This window comes from Dermacentor silvarum, chromosome 7, assembly GCF_013339745.2.
Source record: "Dermacentor silvarum isolate Dsil-2018 chromosome 7, BIME_Dsil_1.4, whole genome shotgun sequence".
Taxonomy (NCBI): domain Eukaryota; kingdom Metazoa; phylum Arthropoda; class Arachnida; order Ixodida; family Ixodidae; genus Dermacentor; species Dermacentor silvarum.
Window position 1 is genome coordinate 6,280,036 of NC_051160.1, and position 27,013 is coordinate 6,307,048.

The 27,013-nt window shown below is 45.7% G+C and overlaps 1 protein-coding gene across 1 annotated transcript; it reads right to left on the bottom strand.

Annotated features, from left to right (window-relative positions):
- Window positions 1-216: 216 nt before the first annotated feature.
- Window positions 217-25,631, bottom strand: LOC119457482 (DNA mismatch repair protein Mlh3-like). Its single transcript, XM_037719066.2, has 11 exons — window positions 25,006-25,631; window positions 21,675-24,919; window positions 21,489-21,608; window positions 20,696-20,772; window positions 20,497-20,601; window positions 17,414-17,483; window positions 17,275-17,346; window positions 14,176-14,426; window positions 12,290-12,392; window positions 8,386-8,537; window positions 217-431 (listed from the first exon to the last, which is right to left on the bottom strand). The coding sequence occupies exons 1-11, from the start codon at window positions 25,221-25,223 to the stop codon at window positions 342-344; spliced, it is 4,503 nt and encodes a 1,500-aa protein (XP_037574994.1). The 5' UTR covers window positions 25,224-25,631; the 3' UTR covers window positions 217-341.
- Between the last annotated feature and the right edge of the window lie 1,382 nt (window positions 25,632-27,013).

The following is a 27,013-nucleotide window of genomic DNA, read 5'->3' on the forward strand; positions in this document are numbered from 1 at the left end:
AAGAACTTGCCACTGGTGGGAGCCTAACCCAAACCTATGCACTACGGTTGCGATACGCATGCAATATTCAGCATGATATTGACTGGTGTTCTGTTTGATGGTGTGGCTTATTCTCTGTACAGACCAGAGTGGCATTAGAAAAAAAAAAAAGGTACATTATGTAGTGCGGATTAATTTTGTTATGCCGCCGCAGTGTGTGGATACAGATTTTGTGCATTACAGGAGTGATGTAACATCCATAGAGATTTTATTTAAAAGGCAACATTGCCATATTCATAGTTCTTGCAGTCAATTCATTCATACCTACAACTGCCTTTTGCCATTCCTAAACAAATGTCTCCCTAGTTAATCTTCTCCACCATCATCTCAGGGTTGTTAATGTTGCTCTTCAGTCTTGTAAGCAAAGCAGCCAAGTTAGGCTTCCGGCATTCCTGGAGAAAGAAAGAAGGAATTAAAGAAAGCTCAACAGCAGCCTAGTTGGTTTGGCATAACTTAATCTTGTGCACTAATATTATAAAACAAGAATGACAAGGAAGAACACACCGACACATGGCATCACACACAAGTGACAGGCCCTGTACCCAATGTCCAGCAGGTGAAGACCATGTACTATTTATTAAAGGAAAGACAGAAGCACCTGGTAGTTAGGCCAAAACCTAATTTTGGGGACGCTATGTGGCGGCCACCGTCGAAAACAAAATGGAAAGGAGTTACTGTTGGGTTAACCTGTGGCACTCCCAAGGCACTTCGTTTCTACAATGAGGATGGCATCTTGTTGGTTGCTAATACTGATAATGCTGCCCACTAAGATGCCGATTCGCCCTCGCCCCTGTCTAAGCTCGCACCAGTCTCGTCATTAATGATTCGCAGTGGAAATTCCCACAGCAGCAACATTAATCGCTACCATGATTGGCATGATCAAGTACATTGCCACTCATTGTGTGCTTCATTACAGGAAAACAGTGCAAAAAAAAAAAAAAAAAGAGGAAAAAAGGACAGGACAGGCATCTTTCTCGCCCCGTTTTTTTGGCACTGTTTTCTCCTAATGAAGCCATACTAACAAGCTCAATTTGAGACCCTTTTAATGACATAAATGAGTTACAGACTTTCTACAGCAAGCAGTATGCACACCACACACTAGGGCTCGCCACTGACCTGTCACTATTGACTGTTTTCTGTTCTGAATCATGAGCAAGCAGGCATTGGCTACTGCTCCAGCAGCATTCCGCTGAGAGGCCGGGAGTCGCTTAGTACTATTTACTTAAAATGTGGAAGAGCAGGCAGGGAAGACGTGCTCTGTCATGAAGTGCAAGAATTGCGAAATAGACTTGAATGTATTAGATCATGGGTTCTCAAAGTGGGTTCCGCGGAACCCGGGGGTTCCGCAGGCCCCTGCTCGGGGTTCCGCGAGCCACTGATAAATTTTCCGTGGTCCCGCGCTCGCCAAGTGGCGAAAACGGCGAACACGAGGTGCGCTTGATGCACAGAACCTCAATTACCTATGCCCGAGTGTCAAAAAGTTGTCGCAGTTTCACCTGAAAGGCGAAGCATCAATTGCGATAGCAAACTTGTAGAGAGCTATACGGAGTAATGATATTAGCTTTATCAGCTGTATAAACTTGGACATGCAGCAGCATCGGCAACACGCAGAACTGTTGTCGACGCCATCGGCGTTTTGTCCGCGTTCGCTCAAAATGCGTGCGGCGTTGGTGACTGTTGCCGGAGCCTCTGATATAAATAGGCACTGCGTGCCGCAGCTAAACGTCGCCTCCCTTCCCTCCCCCTCCCCCACGGCCTCTCGCTCGTTGGAAGAAGGCGCGTTTGCTCTACATACATGGTGATTGTGAAGGAGAACAGAGACGCCTACTTCTGCAGCCCTTAAGCGAGCACGGCGCAGAACGCGCGTTTGTTCTCCGCCGTGCGTTCACTCCCCGTGAAAGACGCGCCCCTCGCGCCCTTTCACTCGCACATGCAGCGTTCGGCGCGCGGCGACGATTTCTTCTCCAAATGACGTCATACGGAACCTCACGGCGACGGCGACGCCGACGGCAGAAATCTGCTTTTGAGTGTCCATATAATTGCTATCGCAATAAAAGCACATCACAGTGCGTAACGGCAACGCGCGAACTGCGCAATAAATCCGCAAGCAGCTTGTAGCCACCCAATCTTCGAAAACGGGCAGCCATGGGCAGCGCGCCTAAGCTTTCGCACTTGAATCTCGGAGGCTCTGACTTACCACCGTGCGCATTTCTCCCGTTTGTAGATAGGGTAGGTGCCGATAGCGTGCGCACTGATGTTATACTTCGGAGGAATAAAAAAAACTGATGCGCGGAGCACCACAAGTGCGCGCCGCAAAAGAGCTAAAACGGCGCTAGCGTCCAAAAACGAAGCGATGCAGTCCTCATTGGTATGGTCCTCAGCGGCAATCGTACGCTATACGTGACTGACAGCAACGCCGGAACTCTTCGTGCCTAATTGTGACCTCAAAGCCTTTATTCTTGCGTTAATCGCCGCGCGTGACACCGCGTTGGCGGCTAGCCGCGTGCCTTCATAAGTGCGTAATCGCGATCTATGATCGCGTCGATAACCAGCACAGTTTCGTCCGCAGCAGCGGTTGCGGGAAATAGTAGTTTCGTTTTGACGGTGCGCGCGTCGGCTGCGTGCCTTTCGCAGCTGCGTAGTCGCCATCCATGATCGCGTCGATAGCGACCGCGGTTTCGTGCTCACTTGTTGCAGCAAACGGTAGTTTCGTTTTGACTTGGTGAGTGCGTCGGCTATGGCGTCGGCCACCTGCCTTCTGAACCGCAAGGTCGCCGACCATGATCTCGTCGATAACGGCCGCGGTTTTCTCCGCAGCGGTTGCGGTAAGCAGTAGTTTCGCTTTGACTCAGTGCAAAGCTGTCGAAGATGAAGAGCACCGGCTACATCGCGATGGGCGGGCAATTTGTTGGCGACCAGCTCACTGGCGAAAGAATAATCGGGATGTGCGCGCGGTAGTGAAAAGCGTGTCTCAGATGAAGACGCGCGCTGCGGCCGCGCTGCGATGGATGTCGCGAGGCCTTCGCCGCTGCTAGCTCAAATAAGTCATTGCTAGCTCAAATAAGTCATGAGATGACGAGAACTTCAGCTTCCGCACTGCTCTTATTCTTTCTAGGGTTTTACGTGCCAAAACCAGTTCTGACTGTGAGGTACGCCGTAGTGGAGGGCTCCGGATTAATTTTGACCACCTGCGGTTCTTTAACATGCACTACAACGCAAGCACGTACACGGGCAAAAGTTTTTGCATTTCGCCTCCATCGAAATGCGGCCGCCGCGGCCGGGATTCGATCCCGTGACCTCGTGCTCAGCCACGAAACGCCTTTGCTAACTGAGCCACCGCGGCGGGTGCCGCACTGCTCTTGTACAAAATAGAAACAAGATTTGCTAGTTCATTCAGTAAATAAAAGCCTGTTGACGTAGTAAGCATTCATTTATTGTTTTCTTGATACCTTGGGTAATTCGACATTCGGGTAATTAGGACATTTTAATTCGGTTAAATGGGGGGGGGGGGGGTTCCTTGGCGCTTCATGGAGCTTAGCAGGGTTCCCTGGAACGAACATGCTTGAGAACCCCTGTATTAGATGATACTTTGCTAACTTTATCCACCTCAGCTGCACAAGGAATGCTGTAATTTCTGTTCGTCATGCACACCCTTCCGTAAGGCGAGCACAACAAGCTCTACCATCAGCGCTGGATAGGCAGTTGCTGGCAATGATGGCCAGGCTGACACTGCTAACACCATCTGCAGCAAGAACACAGCATTAAAGGGGCGCAGAAACACTTTTCTAATTCGTATAAATAAACCTACTCTCCCTCTGCACCTTTAGCTTACCCACGCACTGCTCATCGTGGTGGCCAAAAGTGGTGATCTGAGCCGTGCCTGCGGCCACCGAGGCCATTGTAAAAAAGCAAGTAAGCCCCATTCAAAAGGTCCTGAATTAGGGGCACTGTCACGTAAGCAAAAATGGCGGTGCCCATGGGTATGTGGTGCTGTAAAAGGCCTATATTACTGCCAACCAGGTGCCCCTCGCATTCTTCTAGAAACACAGTAAGGCAGCTAGTTAAATGAGCTAAGCGACATAGCATCTTTAATTCTTCAGTCTATTGTATCATTGAATGGAGCTCTTGTACCTTTAAGGGGAGATGAGGGTCGAAAAACCGTGATTTTTTCCGAAAAAGTCGATTTTGTGTTTTTTATTCCTCCAAGCCTCCTCTTTTATGTATTAAAAATCAAAGCTGAGAATAAACTAGAAGTAAAAATTTCAAAAAATACTCGCAGTGGCTCGTGAAAGTGCGAATTTACTCGAATAACGTGCACACGGCATTTCGCTCCGTGGCGTTGCCCGCTTTTGAATTTTTGCGCGGATGTAGGCTTAACCGTCTTCTCCCAGAGCCCACTTCGGCAGCGCCACATTCTTGCTGAAAATACGAAAAATAAAATTGTTTCCCCACTGAAGTCTAACATCGCGACGTTTTTTTTTTTTTTTTACTTTAAAATGTGCTTTTTCAACTCATCATTTTGTAGCATTTTTATAGTTTGTGCACTTTATGTAGTCTGATCGTAATGAAATTTGGCATGCCTATTTAGGCTTTAACATGTCCTGAATTCAAAGAAACAACTATCAGAGCTTTCCACAAATATATTCAGTATGATAATTTCAAAAGTTTCTTCGTTGAGAATGGTCAAACTGAAACTCAGGCGTTGGAATTTTTTCTAGACTAAAACACAAATGTACACTATATTTTTCTGCTTTAAAGAAATGTTTTTCCGAGTAGCATCTCTCCTTAAAACCTAGAAAAAAAATACTGGCAAGCCTTGGAGCAGCCCAAATATAATTTTTACTCTCAATAGCTTTTCTACAAACCAGTGTTGGATTTGTTTCCCAGGAGGTGTACGTGTTGTGAAACAGAAGGTGGTCACATGGGAGCAGAACATAGTGATGCTTTGGCACTTACTCCAGCTTGCTCGATGGTTTGTTACGCTGCTATATTAGGCCATGCAATGAGAAGAGCATAGGCGACTGCCGAACGAACCGGAGTGAGTACCAAAGCGTCATGAAGGCGGTATAAGTTATATACTAGGATTGTGCGAATAACAAACAGTAGATTTTAAAATCATATGGAATCAAGAAAAACAAGATAATTATTGAGTTGAATATCAAAACAGTTAACACAGTTTTATGCTTACAAATTTTGTGCAACAATAATAATGATGCAGCACCTGCTCAGGAGTCTGCTCACATAACGTAACAAGAATGTTACTAGCTATCAGGAACTCGGGTAATTAGGAATCGAGATGTATAGTATATACTATATGGCCTACTCTTATGAAGGGAATACCATATATTAGTATGCCAGCACTCGTAACTTATTTCATACACAAAGGTCTGGAAAATATTTTTTTATGAAAACTACTCTGGTGACGGGCCGCTCAAAACTATGAAAAGAGACCTACGTGCACCTATGGATGGCATTTGGAACGAGGGGCCACCATATACGGTGTTTTGCAAAATCAATGGTCATCCTACACACCGCTTTCATTGGCGAGGCAGTTTGTTGGCTTTAATTTTGAGTGCCATGCGGCCGCTGCGAATAATCTCCGTGGATTCGGTATCAAACCGTAAATTTAATCGCTGCCACCCGACAAACGCAGCTCCGACTGGGTCTGCAGATTGTGTGGCTATGACGAAAATTCGCTGCCGGCTGACGTGATAATGGGCCGCAAGCCGTTGCGGAAAACTTGTCGATATGTTCCTACGTGTGGCCGATCAGTGATCGGTCGTGACATCATGTGTACAGGTTAGATTGACGGCCGTTGAAGCGGAGTTCGAATCCGCAGGCAACCAGGCGGAAACTACCACGAGCACGCGTGCCAAGTTTGTCTGTGTGATTAAGCTTGCATGTGGACAGAAAGCTCCGAACTGTGCGAATCTGCGTGTGTGAACACCCCACACACGTATCCAATACAATCTGCATGCCTTCCGGTAGCTAATCGATCCATCTTTCGTGCTTTCCATATGCACTGCTTTTGTTCCCTCTGTCTGTGTGACGTTAATCGTTTTGATTGGTCCCGTCAACCTGAGTGAACCTTGCACCGATAAAGATTGCGTGCTGTGGGAACGCTGCGCACATCAGGACACCGACCACGACTGGGTCTTTCACCGAATACTCGAAAATCGAATGGTGGATATTCACTTTGCGAATCAATATATTCAGACACTCGCTGTTGGATTCGAAATCACATATTCGAGTATTTGCACACTCCTGATGTATACTTTTTGGGGGAGGACACGGCACGACTTGCTTGCGAGGCGCAATCGACCAGATAATGTAGCAATGGCACGCGCCCTTCTTTTAGGAAAATCGCTATGATTGAACCGCGCAGCGAAAGTAGGTCACTGGCGGAGAGAGAAAGGCGTCCACTTTGGCCATAAGAGCGCCCATCAGTCATTGAATTCAGATTTCCTGCAAAGCGTCAAACGTAAAACCTGTCCTTTCTCGAAGTTGCGTCGCCGCACCGAAAGATATAGTTGCTGCTGTCAGAGGACCGACGCGTCCTCGCCATTGGCACTTCATCTGGTCAATTGCACCTCGCGAGTCGCCTCGCCTAAAGAGCATATATTTTACAACGTGGTCATGACACATCTACTTCCCAGGAAACAAAACTGAAGTTGGTTCGCAGAAAAGCTATAAATGGTCTTTATTATTTAGCAGATTGCCAAACTTACCAGCAATTTTTCTAGGGGCAGGGTTCAGGACTTTCATTTAAAGCAAAAAATAAAAAGTTCTTGACTGACTGACTTAAAAATGTTGCAGTTTCGCCCGAAAGACGAAGCATCAATTGCGATTGCAAATTAGTAGAGAGCTATTCGGAGTAGGGATAGTAGTTTTATCGGCTGCATAAACTTGGACACATTCGCTTACTAACTGAATTAACAAGCGTGGTGTCAGTGCGCACAAGCAAACATGAATAAATTACACTCAATGACCGCAGACGACTGTCAAAACGCTGGCAGCAAGTGCAGCCACCACAGCGAGCGAAGGTTTGTGCGGTCTATTGCTTCAACGGAAACTGAGCGGCGAATGCACAGCGCATACAAAGGTCAGAGCCGAGTGGAGATTGCTTTTAAGAGGCGGTGCGGGCGACCGCCACAGCCGGGCAAAGTACAAACGCACTTGTTGGACAGCGTAGAAGCTGCCCCCCCCCCCCCCTCCCTCCCGCGCTGCCTTCCCACTTTCTTGCTTTCGCGTGGGAGATTGAGTGGCCAGTTCCCCTTGCGCCCGGTTGCAAGATAAGCATTTGGTGCCGCAGCAGAGCGGCGCCCGCCTCCCTCCCTCCTTCCCATACCCCCATGGCCTTTCGCGCGACTAAGGTCGCGTTTGCTTTCCTCCGTGCGTTCGCTCTCCGTGATATCGGGCGCTTTCACTCACGCATACGGCGCGCGACGACAATTTTATCACCCTTGGACTTTATACGGAACCTCATGGCGACGCCGACGGCAGAAATCCGGTTGAAGTGTCCATATAATTGGTATCGCAATAAAATCTTGGAAATGTTATTTTGGTACTCCAACTCAACTTCACTTGACTTTCTACTTTGTTTTCGATGGTGGCTGCCGCACATTGCCCAGAGTTGTGTTTGAGGCTATCATATCGCTCTTGATAGTACAATACATTGGCCCTGTGTTCCATGGCGGATATTCTACATCTGCTGTGGTTGTGTCTAGTGTGAACTTAGAGTAGCGAATATTAGAACAGAGCAGCCTGACTACCTGTTATTAATCGTAGACGATTCCATCAAGTATTTGTGCAGTTTCTGATGAAGCAGGCTTGTGCGCATTTATTTAATAACTATAATATCCCATGTGGCAACCCATGCATTAAAAAGAAATGACAAGGTCTAGCTGTGTTGCGACACTGGCATGAGAATCAGGTGTGCTCTTTAGAGAGATACATCCTCTTGGCAAATGTTAAGCCCAGGTTAAGTAAAGGTAGTTTAGGTCACAAACTATGTGTAAAGAAAAACAAGTGAATGTTGCTTGGGATTAACTATACATATATTGAAACATTTCTGCATTTTATTGCATGGTTTATTGCTGCTCTTTTGTTACCATGGTCAAGGTACCCCTCACTTAAACTATTTTAACTCATCTAGCTGACTGTCGCAACAGTGTGATATAACAGCTGAGATTTGAAACTATCATTTATTGCACCTCTACTGTACTTGAACACTGTTCACAGTGATCTGCACACAAATTGAACATCGGCTAGCATGGTAACTGACGAGTGTGCAGAGAAACTATGTTGGCATGAAAACAGTAAAAAATGTTGCGAGAGAGAGCGAACCTTCTCTTCAGACGGCATGAATCGCAGATCCACTATTGGCGTGAGAGATGGCCTCCCATGAGCACACTGGAAAGGCAGTGTGCATCTTGACAGGGCTTTCAGGATCTTGGTGCACTCGGACTTTTCCAGGACACTGCCAAACCTGATGGCACCTGCAGATAGAAGCCAGTGCAGCTTTCATTCTGAGAGCCATTTTTTCAGGCGACAGCTAGCATGTGACTTTCCATCTTGAGCTGTCAATAAAGTCTGCTTAAATGGACATTAAAGGCAAACATGAAGTCATGTTGGAGATGTAGATTAGTACCTCCAAGGAGTCTGAAGTGCCAATTTCACAGAGAACCAGGCCTTTCTAAGCAAGAAAGCGACACAAATGCAGACGAAGATTGACACTGCCACTGTGAAAATACCATACAAGCTCCGTGATGTATAAAGACATGCTTTTACAGCATGATGCCTTGAAGATGTGGCAGTGCTGCTGCCGCATTCACTACAGGTCTGCAGACGTAGATTTTTTCTGTAGGACGACTAACAGATGGGGCCAAGGTTCTAAAAGTTCCTTTTCAGACTGTTGTCCATAGCAGCAAACAGGAGGAATGTCAACACAGTCATCTGCCCTTGTTGCCTCTACTATGCCCGTTTGTTCGTGAGCATGCAATATGCTTATTATTCCCCGTTTATATATATAGAATAGCCAACAATGTTAATGAGAATATGAACTGCACTGCATTTTAACATGAAAGAAAAGCACTCTGGTAAATATCACTGGATTTTCCAAAAAACAAACTTGCCAAATTCACTTTGCAGAGTTCTATCTTCACTGATGATTTCAAATGGCATCCCTCTTGAAACAGAGCAGCAACACATAGTCACCTAACCTGCAGTCAAGCATTTTCCCTATCTCTACTTTATTTTCCATTTTCATTAAAACCTCGATCTCTAGATTGTACAGTTACCTATGCCTGTAACGACACAGACTACATCAATCGCTTCCTTTTTTTTTTCTTGCACTGATACTTAACACCTCTTGCTTATCTCGACCGCTGGCCAGTTAATGCTTGAGCAGAAACAGTGCAAAATAGCAGGATGCGAGAAAGGGACAGACAGCAGTGCTGACTAGCAACCAAATGTTTATTCTTTCATGAAGCATATATAGGTACCACTTTGCAAGAAAAACCAGGAAACACATGAAGGGAGCATGTGTGGAAGTGACAAGCATAGCTGAGTGTCAATTTCCTGATTTCAAAAGCAAAAATCTGGAAGCCGCTCAGCCTCAAAGCCACTCGCAGCAAAAGGTTGCTGTTATTCTGTATTTGCACAAGATATCAAACAATCTGGAGAAAATCATTAACAGGGCAGGCATTAGGCTGCTGATCACTGTCTCAGATATGCGTGGTAGTCTGTGCAAAAAGATCAAACGCTAGACTGACAATGAAAAATGGCACTGAAAAAAAGCAATGTTATTTACAAGATTCCTCTTTCTAGTGGACGTTTCTGTGTCAGACAAACATGGCGTTGTGTGAATGACCGCATGCGTGAACACTCAAATAAGGTGAGTAAGCAAGGAAGAGATAGCCACCTGTCGTTGCATTGCCTTGAATGAGGTTGTGAACTACTTTTTAAAGGTTGCGTCATACTGTCAAACTATCATTATGATCGCACATGACTAATCTCTGAAGCCTTCCACATCATCCAGAGGAGTGGTCATGCTTGTCTAAGCTTTCCTTCAATTTCACTCCTTCCGAAGGAAATTTCATTCTTATCAGAGTGATTACATTTTTATTTCTACGCATGCTCCCTTCGCATGTCTTCTGGTTGTTCTTGCACAGTGGTATACCTATATTATACTGCTTGAAAGAATAAACATTTGGTTGTCAGTGCTGTTGTCTGTTCTTTTCTCATGTCCTGTTAATTTGCTCTGTTTCCACTCAAGTCATGAACCAACGAGCCCAAATGCGTATGCTTTAGTAGTTAATACTCCCATCAGACTTGAACCCCAGTGCTTCCAGAAGGTGGATGTTTCTTACACCCATGTCACACGGGCATTTGGAAGGCCTTCCAACCGATAGTCCGTTGACTCAAAGGTCAAGTTCGAGCTGCTACACGAGCGGTTTCGAAGGCCACCGAGTCAATAGTCTATCGAGTCAACGGAACACCCTACAACTATATCGAAACCCCGATGGCGTTTGAGAAACGGCAGTTGCATCGAGTGGCGCAAATGTTCCAACAGTTTCGCTACTCAACAACCTAAAAACTGAATGTAAATGCAATAACTATGTATAAACAATGTATTAAAATGTTTAAACAACAATAAAATAACGTTTTGTGCTTTTAAGTAGATTTATTTAACTTTTGGTGACATAAAATGACAATAAAGATCCGCAGAGCCACACAGTTTTTGCGAGAAACGCCTGAACCACTCAATGGCCTTTCAAAAGTGCCATGTAGCAGCGCTAAAACTCCTTTGAGTCGATAGAGTTGTGGCGTTTCGAAGGCTGTCGACTGGAAGGCCTTCCAAGTGTGCCCGTGTGACACGGGTATTAAAAACCTGGCTAGGTGTATGCCTGGGCAACCCATTGCAGTGTGATGAGTGGCCTCCAGTTTCAACAGCGAAGCTGTGTAAGTCAGCCGGAATTTGTGGTTCGTATCAAGAAACTATCATCATCAGCAATGAAGAAAGAAATAAAAGAAAAGAAACTTTCTTGCCGAGGCGGGATTCGAACCCATGTAACCACGGTCCCAAGACGAGCGTCGTAACCACTAGGCTCTTTTTTTTTTTTGATCGTAACCACTAGGCTATACAGCCATGTTTGGAGAACATGCCTTTATGCGAACCATATGATTGCGTCCGAGCGTCGTCTTCGTCCACAGCTGGCGCGTTCGCACGCGCTCGTGCCAATGCTCCGCGAGGTGAAGAAGAGGTTTTACGCGCTATGCTCGGGAGAGAGATAAAGAAAATGAGAGAGAGACGCATTCACTGAGCTGGTCTGCTGGAACGCGTTGCCGGCATTGCAATGCGGTGGAACGCGGTGTCGGTGTTGCAAGCTGCGCTATGCAATGCGCAGTGAGCCTACTGCATGCATGAAGAGGATGCCGGTGCGCGGATTCTACACAGCTTGACGAAGTACGACTGTGGAGAACTTGCCGTGAGTCCGTCTTGCGAGGCCACCAATGACGCAATCAATCGGCCCTTTTCGCTGTCTTGAGCTTTGCGCAGCCTAGTGCAAGCTTTATTTAATTTTTTTTTTTTTGCAAAGCAGGCACACGTTTAATTCTGTTGCAAATATTTGCTTCCGTTTGCTTTTGTCCTCAGGCAGCCAGCTCGGGCCTCAAATAAAAAGGCACTGCCCTTTGTGTTATTGTACAAATTTTCTCTCCGACTTCTTGCTTGACATCTTTGTAAATCTGCATGGACCTTTTCGTTTCCACCCTTTACGATACACTATTGCACTGTGCTATTTTTAAAGTGTGGTTGCCTCCCTAAGCAGGCCCCTAAACCCATACGGCTCTTCTTTGTAGCTTTGACTGACTGAGTGATTTGATTTATGGGGTTTAAGGTCCCAAAACAACATTGAGGCTATGAGAGACACCCTGGCTTCAGATGAACTTTTGACCACTTGGGGTTCTTCAATGTAAATCTAACTACTACAAGCTTTTTGCATTTCACCCGCATCAAAATGCAGTCGCCAAGACCGCAAATAAAACCTGCCATTTCCTACTCAGCACGCCGCATAATCAAACGCGCGCCCACTTTCTGTGTGTCCAAAGTAGTAAACTAATGTAGAAATGACATTAAAGCTCCTAAACAAAGCATAAATCTGATGCACTCTGTGCTGCTTTTAGGTGAATGGCATCAACTTTCACTCAATGCCCTTGTGATGCTCAGTGCAGTGGGTATTTATACTACCATGGCATGCTTGGGAGCTCAGCACATCCATCAGAAATTTCGGCAAGGCAATGGCACTGTGCCTTGTGCCCAACAGCATTTCTGTGTGGTCTCTGAGGAGCTCCTGCAAATGGAAGAAAAATAATAAATGAGCAGTTAATGAAGCGGCATGAGAGGCAAAATGTGCCAAAAACACTTGATACCTCCAGTCACACCTACGGTTCACAAATGTGTACAATGAAGCTGAGATGCCCAATACTTGCAGCATTTATTACATTTGTAGCTACGCCAATAGTCTTTCACCATGGCTGGCCTGCAATATGTGTTGTTATTATTATTATTGGCATCTGCATAATATCTTAACGCCTTTCATACAAATTTTCTTCCTATCTGCCAAATATTGCATGTACAGAAATAATGAAATAAACACAAACAAAACAAGCAAACTATCACACGACATAGTGATAGGCCAATGTACATCAAGCTAAGTTTCTCTCATTTTTGTTCCGTCTGTGCCCAGCCGTAAATTAAAATGCTGCCTACATAGTCATGTTCATCACTTCTAGTTGCACTGCTAATTATAAATCGACTTCTGTTATTCGAACCTCACAGGACCAATGAAATTTATCGAGGTGAATCTAAACAAGATGCAGAGAAAACGTCAAAATACACTGATTCATTTGGTAGTATTTGCTCGATGCTAACACGCCCCAGAATCAAACGAGCGCCCACTTTCTATGTGTCCAAAGTAGTAAACTAACATATAAGTGACATTAAAGCTCCTAAACAAAACAGAAATCTGATGCACACCCAATTCTTTAGCAAGAAAAATTGTTGCACAATGGCGGCCGGTAAAGTCAGCTTTGCCACACGGTTCTTTAAAGTCAGCTTTGCCGCAGTACATACTTATATTATGCGGCAAAACATGCGAACGTTGGGAAGGCGGTTTAAGTTTTGTGTCCGACTGCACCGTGCAGGCAATTTACGGCCCAATTTTTTTTTTAATGTGCGTTAGAATCGGGTAAATATGGTAATGAGACATTGTGATCTACAGTTATTGCTTGAATATGTTCCTAGGACAATGCTGGAAAATAGGCGATTTTGACAAGAGATGATGTGTGCTCAACTCACTGGCTCCTAAGCTCCACCAAGACAGACACTGCCACTAAAGGAGTCGCTATCGGGGTCACAGTACGGATTAGGGGTGCGTGTGCTGACTGGTCAAGGTTGAATTATCTGGTGAAGGCCAATATTACGATCGAAATAACGAAAGCTTGAGCTCATAGAAATGCATGGGCGACGGCCGGGACCTTCGGCCGGGATCGAATTAACTGAAAAATTGAATTAACTCAAGTCGAATTCGCGGAAGTCTACTGTATTGATTAAAGCAGCCGCACAAGTAGGACAGTGGACACAGTAACGCAAAGCTAATGCTATGAGTGCTGTGGCACACCACGTTCATGGAGTTCGTTGCAGCTGCTTTAATATTTTGAACCAATAAGCTCATCATCTCCTGCTGAACAGTGCCAGGTGCCAAATCGATACAACGGAGCTTTGGTGCTTCGGTATGGCCATCGCTTGACTTCTTCTATGATGGCGGAAGAGGTGGCTCCTTCCTCGGCAGTGGCAACGTCAACAGTTGTCTTTACCAGGTGCCTTCACAAAAGTGTGATGGGGATCAAGAGTAAGTAAAAATAAAGGAAATATATTAATGGAATATATACAGGGAAAAGCTACAGCCAAGATGGTGGACCAACAGCAAAATGGGCGCTTCTTCGATCCTTGCTTTGCTGGGCACCTTAAAGGGGCAGGAGTGGCTTGTAACAATGCCTCGTGCGTTTGCTGCCGACCTTCCTTTCAGAAAAGATGGTCAAATTTTGGCTGACTGCGAAAGCAATGGTAACTACCTCCATACGAGACGCAAGGGTCGATGGCCGGCCAGCTCGCTGCTCGCCTTCATCTCTTTCTAGGAGACACACAGGAAGACGATTGAATGACACGCTGGAGTTCTGGACAGTGTAGTGGATGCCAAGCTTGCGCATTTCTTTCTCACAAATCGCCGCTCGTCGAAGGGTGTCGGGTTCCAAGGGAATGGTCAGCTCCATGTTCAATGCCGAGGACCGAACACATCGTGCCTGTCCTCTTGCCTCGTACTGATCTGCAACAGTGAAGGAAAGAGCCCTTGCCTACAAGTTTAAAAATACTTGCAGGTCCTCATGCTTCACTTGTGTGACTTTAATGCGATAGCTACATGAGGCTCTGTCATTCAATGATTAGTATCTCAATAAAACTGAAAGTTGTGCAACTTTGTTAGTTATTGCAGTTAGCTGGGGTATGTACATATCATGTTTTCCAAACATAAATTGAGTTGTGAGTCGGCACCTGTTTGTTAACTTGTCTACGTCCTTAGTATTTTGTGCGTGCTGCAGTTTAACGATGATTAGTATCTATTGACAACCGCCATGACTTCTCCTAACATCATAGTTATCTGGACGTTGTCAGTAAAATAAAATTATGACCTCGTGATCTACTGCTGCTATGATAATGTGACTAGGCGGGCTATTTCACCACAAAAGCTTATGGGACACAAGATTTGCAAAAAACCTGAATCGTTGCGAAGCCTGGGACACAGCCTCGTATTATAAGGGCCCATTCACACTTGCAACTAGGCGAGGTCGCGCGACCAATTTAGTCGCAAAGCGACCAGTCACAAGTAGTCGCAAATAGTCGCTTTTCTCGAAAGGCAACCGTTTCGGGCCAGTTGCTCGCTGCTCGATTTTCCAGTCGCCCGACCGCATTCGCAGAACAGCTGAACCAATCAGATGCGAAGGAACAGGACGTCCGTATACGCTGACGCTTATTTTATGCGGCGATGACATTGTAAGCAGACGTGAACGGCACATCGCGAGACATTTCAGTTTAGCGACTTGTCGGTCGCATTTGTCGGTGTGAACATTGTTCGTCTTGAGTAGCTTTCTGGTTACCAGTCGCAATCGGTTGCGGGACGTCGTCTAGTCGCAAGTGTGAATGTGCCCCAAGTTTCGTTGTGCATTAGCATCTGTGATCTGCATGGCAATCTATTATAATGAGAAGCACCGTGCCTTTAATAGAGCATAAATTCACATTTTTCATGGAACTCGTGTCCTGTAACTTTTGTTGCCAATTATGTGTATTTGGGAGCAAACAGCGCTAACACGAGACACAGAACAACAAGTCACGGGATGCTGTGCCGACTACCAAGTGAAATGTTCGTTGCGTGAAACCTGGTTTACAAACTTTAAAAAGGCATGAAAAATGGATACGGAGGTAAACTGCAATCATAGATGGTTGAACATAGCACATTACTCACGTGATACTATATTAGTTGCACAGGTATGCTGTCTACAAGTCTAGATAATCGCCCATGATTAACAAAGACACAACAGCATGGCAACTGCAGTGGATGCAAAACATGTATTATTAAACACAACTCATTAATGCAATCGGACTATAAACTTCAATATGGCACTGCTAAGGAGTTCTGTGAAACTGCAGGGCAGAAAATATGCCAAGAGAGAAGGATGCAGTGGCAGTACACTGGATGGATAAAAATTTTTCATTTGTATGTTGTGTACTCTGTGACTAATTTTAAAGCAAAACCTTCTTTGCCTTATTCAAGGCACTTTGCAATAGATAAGGTTACTGTCTCGCCACATTTCAGGCCTTTTTAATCAAAAAGAAATCCGTGAAAGATGGTGGGCTCCAACCTTTGCATTCCAGCAAAGCAGCCCGATGCTCTGACCATTAGGCCATGATCGCATGCATACCTGTATCATGCAAAGTCAACTAGCTCGTTGAGATGTTTAGTGTGTACATCTCATGGCAGTTTATTTCTTTCTTCCCTCATGATAGCTAGCACTATTGAGATGCTATATTCGACTGCACTGCTTTCGGGTTCAGCCCACATTCTCCAGTCTTTTCCTTAGAGTAGCTAGCCCTACGTAGGAGCTGTGCAGCATTGTACCACCTTCATGATTGGCCCACGTCGAAACAGTTTTAATGGTTCTTTGCTAGAGTACAAGCACATGCCATGGTCGTTTTAACATAAACCACATGACCTATATAGGCATACGTAAGTATGATTATGTAACACTTAGTTGCCGATGACTACACAATTTATGGTTCTCTCACTTGTGCCTGTCCAGTAGATATGTAGAACCCAAAATACGGCATGTCGCAAACTCGCGTCAAACGCCTGGAGTAGAAATCATGTCATCGCTGTCATACAATCATCATCACTGCTGTTGTTTTGCTGCTGTCAGCATGCACATGCTCGCCTTACACAAAGAGGTTTGTCCACACGGTAACGCTTTGTGGAACCCCAGACCAAGCTGAACAGCAAGCTACCTGCAAAATGCTTCACATAACGTTAGTTCGCATAGTGCGTAGGGTCTGCATAATTTTTCTTAAAATAAAAGAACACAGAACCCCTGAAACAAGCACCTCTGCAGTAATGAAAGAGTAGGAAAAACAGTGCAAAACTGAGAATCGTAAGTGTGTTTCGAAGCAAAAATGTTACTGATGAAAGACTCGAAGCTGGTTTACCATTAACTTATCAGTTAGAACTAGCAGCGTTCCCATTGTATAGACAGTAGCCTGGCAGTATGACATGCCAGACACAGCAGGCACAGTGAGATTTGTTGCATTCTTCCTAAGCCTGTTTAGCATTTTGAGAGCAGCTTATGTGAGCAGAGCCGGCAGATCCATGCATTCTCTTCTTATCCCCGTTATCTTTCGTCCTTTCTCCCATGCTGATGTTCAGGTGTTGGTCGTGTGGCAGATAGTTCTGGTACAATCAGCAGGCTTCTTGTTTTTTCCCTGTCGACCAACCTTTCTCACTCTGATTTGAAAAATCTGAAAGCAGCTGTTCACAAAGTGACATTTAAGCAGCACATGCAAGCAGTAAATTCTATTCATCCATTAGTATAACCAGATGGGGCATGACTAGGCCATGACTCTTTACTTACTCTCTAAAAGCCACTCAAGCCGAACTCTCTCGTGAGCAGCATGTTGGTCAAACAGCACAATCAGACTGTCTTCTGTAAGCAAACCAAAGAATGGATAGTGAGCATCTTGTACACCGAGTGCTTGCAAAAGGAGTCTTACCCTGAACAACCCTGTTTTGAGACAAAGGCATAAGGCAGGCGATGAACTTTGCGTCCACCTGACCTATTACCTGAAAGATATATGTGTACATGTTCATTCTGACTGCACCCAAGGAAATGTCCCTCTATGCTTTACATGCTATACCACACACATTAGGCCCAAGAAGACTTGCATTGATCAACATTCGGCGAATAAGGAAATGCTCACGCCACTGTCTCAAGAAGAGGATTTATCTCCATCAGGTGCAACACCAAGCGAGCCATATACCCACCAGTCTTAACTCTGTCGTTAATGCTAGAAATGCGCTCATTTTTATTGCTTCTATGTTTTAACATTTTATTTCAAGATGCAGTAGTCGCAACGCACAGTGTGATACATAAAATTATAGCCGGATCAGTGGTGTTTTGAATGGATGTATAGCAGTAATACTAATAATTGCTCAGACAATTTCTTAGAATTTTTATGTGAAACTTCAATGAAGCACCTCAAGGAACACGAATGAAAGTAATAACTTGCTATTTTAATACAAGTACCAAGAGAAAAAAAAATGAAATATACAAAACCTGCACCTGGTTCCTAGTTCCCAACTTTTGTAAATCAGTTCACGTAAGAAAATTATGAAAATTTGTGGACAATAATACAAGGCATAGTGATGCCCATGCTATGCGAGAAAGCAGTAGCTTCATAAATGTGAAAACGAGCAAGTTTCTATTGTACAGGGAGCATTTGTTGTTACTCATTGCAGCAGGCACCTATTTTTTTTTTTTTCCTGCATTCTTTAGGCTCGCACAGCAGTGGTTCTCAGGTCGGGGAGCATGCAGAAGAAGCCTCCTCATAATTGATTATTGTGTTCAATCAGCTTTTCTGTGCAAGCAAAGTAGTCTAGTGCACGTTAAACTGGCACTGCAGCCCCTACATAGTTATTTCAGTTTCTGTACGGTGCCAAACAGTAATGTGTGGTGTTGCACAATATTGTACGGTAATGAATAAAGGGCATTTGCACAGGCAGTGTTCAAAATCTAAGAGATTAGACAGCTAGTCAAGCTTTGGCCGAAGGTCGGTTGGAAATCGACTGTGTGCTCTTGTATGAGTGAAAACCCCACATGACAGGAAGGATTGTTCGTAATAATTTGTACATACTCGGTTGAAGCGGTGATGGATAAAAGCAATCGAAGGTGGGGAAAATGAAGTTGCACTTGATATTAGTCGAACGCAATTATCAAAATAACATGCACTCATGAGCATCTACTATTGTTTGAGACATCGTTAGAACAGCCTATACATCAGATCAGAAAGTTGAAAACCTCAGAGAGGCCTCTGTGTGTTCACTATTGCTGTTGTTTAAAAGTTACGTTGCCAAGTCGACCAAACAACAAATTTTGCATCATTTTATTGAAGAAGTGCTAGGAGCATTGGAGGCTAGTTTTGACGATACCTCCTGCCGAAGTTTTATTTTTCCAGACTCCCCAATTTCCCAAAAATTATCCAAATTGGAGAAATAATTGAATTTCAGTCATCACTTAAGACAATGCATGATGTTGCTAGTAGAAGAATTCCAACGTAAATGCTTAACAACGTGTAGAAAAACTGTCAATCAAATTGATTGACTTCTATAGGCGCAGTAACAAAAGAGTTAAAAGCCAACTGCAACTGAATATCACTTTGGCTAAATTGGTTATAAATGAGAAATATATACTATCGAAGCAATCTTGGCAATTCTGGAGGGCTGGCAAATGTTTTGTTTTTCATTAGCAGTCATTAAATACCACCTTGACACGTAACGTGGACATCTGGTGCTTAGCAGATACCTAAAACATGGCCCTTAATATTCAGTGTGTCGATAGCACTCCTTAATCAGTGAGGTCATGCCCAGGCACCACACTGGTTCTTAACATTCTGCATTTTGTGCCTTTCCTAGTGAGCAGTAACAGTGGCATTTTTTTAACAGCGGAGCTGTTTAAGCTCTTGGTAAGGCCGCGTAGTGCGAAAAAAAAACTGCGCCTGGCGATGACGTCACCGCACGTTGCCTGGCAACGCCTCGCACGTCATCACTCGGTGAGGTTACCATCCTCTCCCGGTTACCCTCGCCACAGCGTGATGCGCGGCCGACGTATTCGGCGTTCGTCGGCGTGCCCCAGCTGCAGCCGGCGTCGAGATGCGACATGCTGCATTTAGCGCCAGCCTTGTCACTCAGAATGTACCGCATGCGCGTCTCGTCGAGCAAGATGGGCTGGTGGATAGCCGTGATTATGGAAGGCGCGAAAACCAACCCCTCTATAGTCCAACGTGTGCACCGCGCTGCCCAGACGCATGCGCATTTTATACGAAACTGCAAACTCGCTGCACATGCCGCCACCAGTATCCATCAGCCCATCTTGCTCAATGAGACACGGATGCGGTCCATTCTGGGTGATGAGGCCGGCACGAAATGCAGCATGTCGCATCTTGACGCCGGCTGCAGCCGGGGCACGCCTAGGAATGCTGACGTGGCGTCTCCGTGCGAAACGCGCTTGCGCGTCAACGCTACGTTGGACTATAAAGTGGCCTTTAGAACCCGAGTATCGTCCTAGTACTCGGGGTCCAGCTAAGAACCAGCCAAGCCAAACCAAGTTAAGCAAATGAAAGCAAAGTTAAAGCTAAGGAAGGGCCACCAGCTTCACTGTTTGCCCAGTCTTCGCACCACTTAGTGTGAAGCTGCCCCTAATTTTTTTTAGAGCTTCGTTATCAAAGACTTTTGATTTCAAAAGTAAAATTTTCAAGTAGGCCGCTCTATATCTACACTATGTGATACTACACTTTTTGCATGGTACAAATGTGGTTGGAGTTGGCCTTTAATTTAGACGCTGGCCTAGCATTATATAATATGAAAAAGATGCTTTAGAGAAACTATGACGAAGAGATAATTTAGAAGAAGTCTTCTTTCAGGAATCCCGGTGTTGAACTGTGGCTTCCCCCTGGTTATCCCATACGTTTTTTTTTTTTTACTTCAAGGTTTAGTTAGTAGTGACTGACAGCAAAGAGAGAAACAGTGCAAAAGTTTTTCTACCAGCAACATACTATCGTGACAAATGTTTCACAGGTACCTGAACGTAAGCGAGCATCTCCTTCCTGAACTTGTACGATTGTGTGATCCTGTACAGTGGCCCTGAGCCACCATCGTTCGAGTGCAGTCCACCATCCACAATGTTCTTCACGTCGACAAACAGAAAACGCAACTGATGAACAAGGCTTCTTGAAAAGCATGATGTTTGCTATGCGCTTTTGGATACTGAGGAGGCTGACCTGGCCTGTCGTGCTGCAAGAAAGGGCTGGGTTGTTCCACACACGGACCATGTTTGCAACGTCTGCTTGCTCGGGATCTATGTAGAGAATAAGACAGATTAGACACCACATTGAAGACCTTGCCTAATGAAAGTGTGCAAAGTAAAAACTTGCATGAAAAGTGTGCTGAGAACAAGCTAAGCATCATGATTGCACTAGTAATATGCCACAATGCAAATCTATGTTAATCAATCACAAATCGACAATAAGCTCCTCTGCATGTTATACACCCTCAATGCTTTTCATACAACCAAACTCTACTGCTATCCATAAGAGTTGCTAGTAGTAGAGCTCTACTATTAGCACATGATGCTGTATGGCAAAATAGAAGTTAAATCAAGCTCCGGGGTATAACGTCCCAAAAGCAACACACAGGGCTATGAGAGACATGATATTATGGGGTTAAGCATTGACTTCAATAACGTGGGTTTTCTTACCATGCACCTAAATCTAAGCACACAGGCATCTTTGCAATCTGTCCCCATTTAAATGCAGCCAGGGAACAAACCCATGGCTTTGTGCTCGGCAGCAGGTGCCATAACCGCTGAGTCAGTGTGAAGGGCCAACATAGAAGTGATTACACTTGCATTTCATTTTAATTGTTTATGTTATGCTGCCTTTAATAACGCAGGTAGAACATTCAGGCAAATTTTGCACAGTGGGAAATCGCCGCCTTAAATTGAATTCTAGGTGCTCCAGAAATTTCAGTTCGCATGCATTTGTTATGAAGCTTGGTCCACTGAAAGTTTGTTACCTGGTGAACATCCAAACTGTGGCCGTTCATCTTGGGGCCTGGGTTGAAACTGCTGCACGAAGGGAGCAGGAGCCAGGGAGGAGCTCCTTTGTTGTGCTGTGTCAAGAGCTCCTGTCGAATCTGCGATTTCGAGGGCATATCTGTGGATCAGAAACACTCTGAGCAAACTGAAAGATCATCTCTTACCAGGGTCCTCTTGCTCGAGGCAAAGTGATGGTAAGCTGAAAGACGAGTTTCCAGACGTCATATTGATGAACACTTTTTCACCCGATGTTGGATCTATACATGCTGCCCAGTTGCCAGGGTACACTTCAACAGTGGAAAAGTTATCATCTGCTCTGCTCTGTTCATCAGTAACAGCAGGCGGTTGGTCTCTTTGAATGGCAGTAGAGCCCTCTGTAAGGCTAGCAAGTTGTTGCTGCATGGTTTGGGCGCCAACTGTATTAAGTTCTTTGCATTTAGTCAACTGCTGTGACGGATTCTCAATGGGTGATGGCTGTGTGAGACCTCCCAGTTCATCTTCAGCAGTTTCTATGCTCCACGAGTTGTCATTCTTCATACAAGGGGATACCACCTCAGTGGCACGTAATGTCTTCATAAGCGTTATATGCTCTGATGCACTTTTCTGTGAACTTCCAGAAAAAAGGCTGTGTGTTACACCGTCCTTGCAAGATTTAGATATTTCTTTATTTGGATTTGGATCTTTTTGGGTGTTGTTTTGAATCAACTGCAGTCGATTGAGTGAGAAGGAGCTTCTCGTGGCAGTTGTTACAGGGCCACCTTCTGAACTGTTATGGCTGATGCATGGTGGTGATGTGGATGTGGCTTGAGTGGCATCTGTCAACTGACCTTCCCCTATGTTAGCAGGTGCAAACTCCTCACTGGAGCTGATGTCATCAATTTCTATAGAAGAACCACTCAGAGAGGTCATTTCTACCACTTCACAGGCGGCAGGGTCACTGGTCATTTCTGCATCCATTGTGAAAGGTTGTGTGCTCTGCACATGAGTCGTGGTTGTTTCCTTGTTCTGACCTAGGGTGAAATAAGGTTCATGATGATCTGAGCAAGTGAAAGGCTGTGACAATGTTTCTGGTATGAAGCCCTGTGTCTGACAAGCTGATTTGATTGTTTCATTAGGGGCATTTCCCACGTCATGCTGAAGTGCAGGTCGATCAAATCTAAGTGCTTTACTAGGTATGACTTCTGTGCCATGTACGGGGCAGAGCTGTTGCACCTGCACACACAGGCATCTGAAATCTGCCGTCTGCATGAATGACTCACTCGTTGTGCAAGGACGAGCTGCTGCCTGGCACGATGGGATGTCAGGAGTAGCAAAAAACGTGGATGTAGCACTTGCATGCTTGGTGGTAGGAAGGCGAGTTTTCATTCTTCGGCGTAGCTTTGTGGCTAGAGGTGTTGGCTGGTTGGAGCGAGTGTGGTTCTGTGAAAATATGGGGTCAACCATTACAGCTGCATGAACGTGTGTGTTGTCTGAAGGGCCAGGCAACAAGTTGTCGAACGCGTCACAAGCATCACTCACTTCACTTGAGTGATCTTTGCAATGTATTTTTCTGCTGAGTTCTTCTTCACTTGAGTGCGAATGTGTTGCAGCTAGTTGCCTTGTCATCTCCATACATGTGGCTACAGATGGATCTTCAGCACTGCTGATGTGCAATGTAGATTCTGTGGTAAAGGACATGATTTTTTCATGGCAACCATTTTCTTTATGAGAGGGTTTGTGTACTACATTTGTTAGCTGTGGAATTGCTGCATCATTCATCTTCCTTTTTGGGTTATTTTGGTGATAGCTCATTGGGCTTGAACTATACTTGCAATGCAGTTTCCTGCTGAGCGATTCATCACTTGAGTTTGAATGTTTCGCAGCTAGTTCTCTCTTTTTTTTCATACATGCAGCTACAGGTGCATCTTTAGTGTTTTCGGTACATAAAGTAGTCTCTGGGCCTAAGGACACTGCCCTTTTATGGCAGTTAGTCTCTTTGTGAATGAACCCGTGTACCATGTCTGTTTTCTGTGGACTTGCTGCATCAGTACTTAGATTATTTTGGCAATGGTGAGTAGGCCTATGCCTCTGAGTATGAATATCTTTAAGAACATTGTGCTGCTTTGCTCCATCACACGTCTGTTCAGAATGCATTGTTCTAGACTGACCTCGCTTTGCAAAGTTACATTTCTTGCCAATTTCAAAGAGTGTCTCATTTCCTGGCATACAGAGCAATGGTCTTGTATTTGAGACAGCTGAGAAAGATGGTGGTAGGGCAATTGCAGCTTTGGGACGATGAGCACCTACGTCTTTGCATTGGGGCATGTCAGCATTTGTGTTTAAACTATGCACCAATGGCATTTCAGTGTGTCCAAAATGTTTTTCACTGGCTGAGTGCACTGGAGAAACGGCAATGTCTTCTAATTTGCCACTTTCCTCTTCCACAGGTTCTGCTACTCCCTTTCTGCATACCTTCATTGAAACCAGTGCATTTGGCACATTTTCAATGTTGATGTTCAAATCGGTTCTCACTGGTGGGTCACATTGAGGAGGTGTTTTCTGTGAGAATGCTAGCTCACCATTTATGACAAAGTTGTGGCTTATGATGCCGTGCTGGTGTAGGAAGTCATTAAGCAGCTGTTCAAACAACTTCGTCACTGCTTCCCAATCAGTGAACTCCACGAAACTCTTTTGCGGTTCATATGTGATATCAAAGGTTCTGGAGGTACAGTCTAAAAAAATTGCGAACACGGGTTGCTTGTTTCTTAGCTTACTTGGACTTCCGGGGAGGGCTGCTGACTTTGTGTGCAACCCGAGCACATACTTTTTGATGACATTGTGAAAAAGCTTGTGGATGCGGGTCTTGCGCAACAGACGCTTGTTGAGGTACACAAACTGCAGCTGTTTTGTAGTGTGTCCTTCAAGACTGATGTACGCTTCCACAGCAAAATGCTTTTTCTTGATGAAAGTGCGCTTCAGTGTCGCTGCTCTTTGAGCTCCAAACAGTTGAGCAAAGATATCAAGTACGGAATTCGTTTTGTGTGTCTGAAAGTGTTTTTCACCGGTAACGTCATTGCGCAAAGTGAACGACACTTCCGGATGGCTCAGGGCGATGCCTTCGAGGTGTTGAAGGCAGAATTCAAAGTCGATTGCTTCTGAGAGGCAACCTCTCCTGACAGGCAAATTGTACATGAAGTCCAAAACTGTGACTGTGGTGCCGACGCTTGGTCTGTTTGTGGTGGACGGTGTGAGTTCTTGGAGTTTACCGCGGGCAAACGTCTTGCACCACGAATGGGCACAAGTGGAGGACTTGGACTCGATCTGGACTATTCCAGACATTTCCACAATGCTTGATACGGCTTCCCCGCGGTATCCGTAAAACTTCGGGTGCTCCAAATCACTGAGGGTACGACATTTGCTCGTACAGTACCTATAAAGAAAATAGAATAATATTGTCAGCACCTTGAAATTAGCGTACCGCACACGCAACAGGCACTCAGGGCTGAGGATCCCTACCTTTCCCCACAGTTCTCGAGTTGATCCCTCGGCATCCCATGGCCGTTGTCCACAACTTGAACTTTGTGGTAAGACATATTTAGACGAACAGCGACACACGTTGCGCCGGCGTCCAGGGCGTTCAGGACGAGTTCTTCCATACAGTGCGCGACACTCACGACTGCGACTCCCGACCTCAGCTTGCTTATTACTTCGGTAGGCAGCGGAAACAGCTCCATTTCTGGACGCTTCAAGAGGATTGACTTCACTTGCTTGCACACACATCACCCTTCTCACGAAATCTCAGGAATGCCGCGGTAGAACAAGTTTCGCCAAGGATGAAGAAGCACTTGTGTGACGAATGCAATCTACACAACCGCGCGCGGCCAACGAAGCCATTACGTGCTGCGAGCACTTGTGTGACGAATGCAATCTACACAACCACGCGCGGCCAACGAAGCCATTACGTGCTGCGATGCGTTTCAATAAAAATATTTTCTCACAGGCCACAAACATGTGATAATGAGCGACAGCTGACCGCTATTTTGTTTACATTTAGAGGCGCCATCTGTGACACTTCAAATACAAAGCCTCTGAAATTGCCAACAGTATACAATCTCAGAGGCTAGCCGCTTGACTTCACAAGCGCACGGTAGGGAACGCCACCAACGAACACGCGCACATGCGCAGAAAAAGTTTTGCTTTCGGCTCAAGCGTCATCTGGCGGAGAAATTACGCATCAGTTGCGCATGGCGGCTTTCGCGTGCTGTGTGCATGTTTGTGCGGTGAAAATCGATAGTGTTATTTCACTGTGCTGCTCAAGGGATACGCCGAGCCTGCAAATATAGGTATGTGGGACGCTGTTGCCGCATCAGGCTCAACGTAACTCCTGCTCAAGTTGTGCAACTCGCATATATTCGGCGACCCGGGCCACTCGAGGTGAGTGACATGTCAAGCGCCTCCTTGGAGGGCTTTGTTGGCGGCACGGAGTCAATGCAACAAATGTGTTCGCTATTGCTCGGTGTCCTGTTATTGCCTCTGCTATTTGTCTGCTTCCGTACACGCCTCATGCAAGCCTTTATTAAAATGCAAAGCAGCAGGGGTCGTTTGCGTCGAGATCTGTTGCGTTGAAAGCGCCCGCGAACGCGTTCGAAAACGCCGACGCGTCTGCATGTTTCTCCCGTTCGCAAACCATCTCAGTCTGCCCTGCTGCGAGCCGTTCTCGCACTCAAGGTCAGTAGACCAACCTCATATCGCATGAGGATCGCTTTTATCGCAACCGATTGACAGTGCCGGAGTAGTTGTAATGCGTCGAGACGCTAGCGAAACTAACAATCGTCTCGCGTGATGTTCGGTCGTGAAGGAAGTCTCTCGCCGGCATTGTCTAGTTTTATGGTCTGTAGAAGAAATTACACCGTTCCCCAGCGGCATCAAAGGAAGGACGTTGTCGAGTCAGTGCACGGTTATGGGCCACTCCTATGTTGCGGTCTTCTTCCGTTCCACCGACACAAATTAGCGGGGGTCGGCCGGCCGGCCCGCCAGCCGTCCTCGGCGATTGCCGTGCGGAGCGCGCACCGCCTCTTGTTACCTGCGCTTCGTCGGGCGCTAATCTCTGCTCCGCTCGTCGTGTGTGTATGTGGTACATGCGCTCCCCTTTGCTCGTCCGAGAGTCTTTTCCGGCTCCCCAAGTTACGTGGTCTGACCTACTCCCACGGAAATGCAAGCGGGCCAAATGAATCGAGCTATAGGAAATCCACGCCCTCGCTGCCTCGTTGCTTGGCGCCCCTCTTTCCCTTTGACAGAACGATGACTAACAAGAAACAAAAGACTGACGGCAACGCGCAAAACACGAGCTTGTCACGAATGGAGGAAACGCTCGACTAAACGCCGCAGACTGGCTGTTCAGGGAAGCAACGGTGAATTTAAAAGCGTTCTTCTGCAGCACTACGCGTCGACCTTTCGCTTCTTCAGTTTCTCGGAAGACTCGAAAGAAACCCTGCGGCTTGTGCAGGGGGCGTTCGTTGACATA

Coding starts and splice junctions, on each gene's coding strand:
- LOC119457482 (XM_037719066.2), bottom strand. CDS start 25,223: ATGGAGCTGTTTCCGCTGCCTACCGAAGTAATAAGCAAGCTGAGGTCG. Junction 24,920..25,005: donor CTCGAGAACTGTGGGGAAAG/GTAGGGATCCTC, acceptor TTTTCTTTATAG/GTACTGTACGAGCAAATGTC. Junction 17,484..20,496: donor AGATGCTCGCTTACGTTCAG/GTACCTGTGAAA, acceptor TATATCTTTCAG/GTAATAGGTCAGGTGGACGC.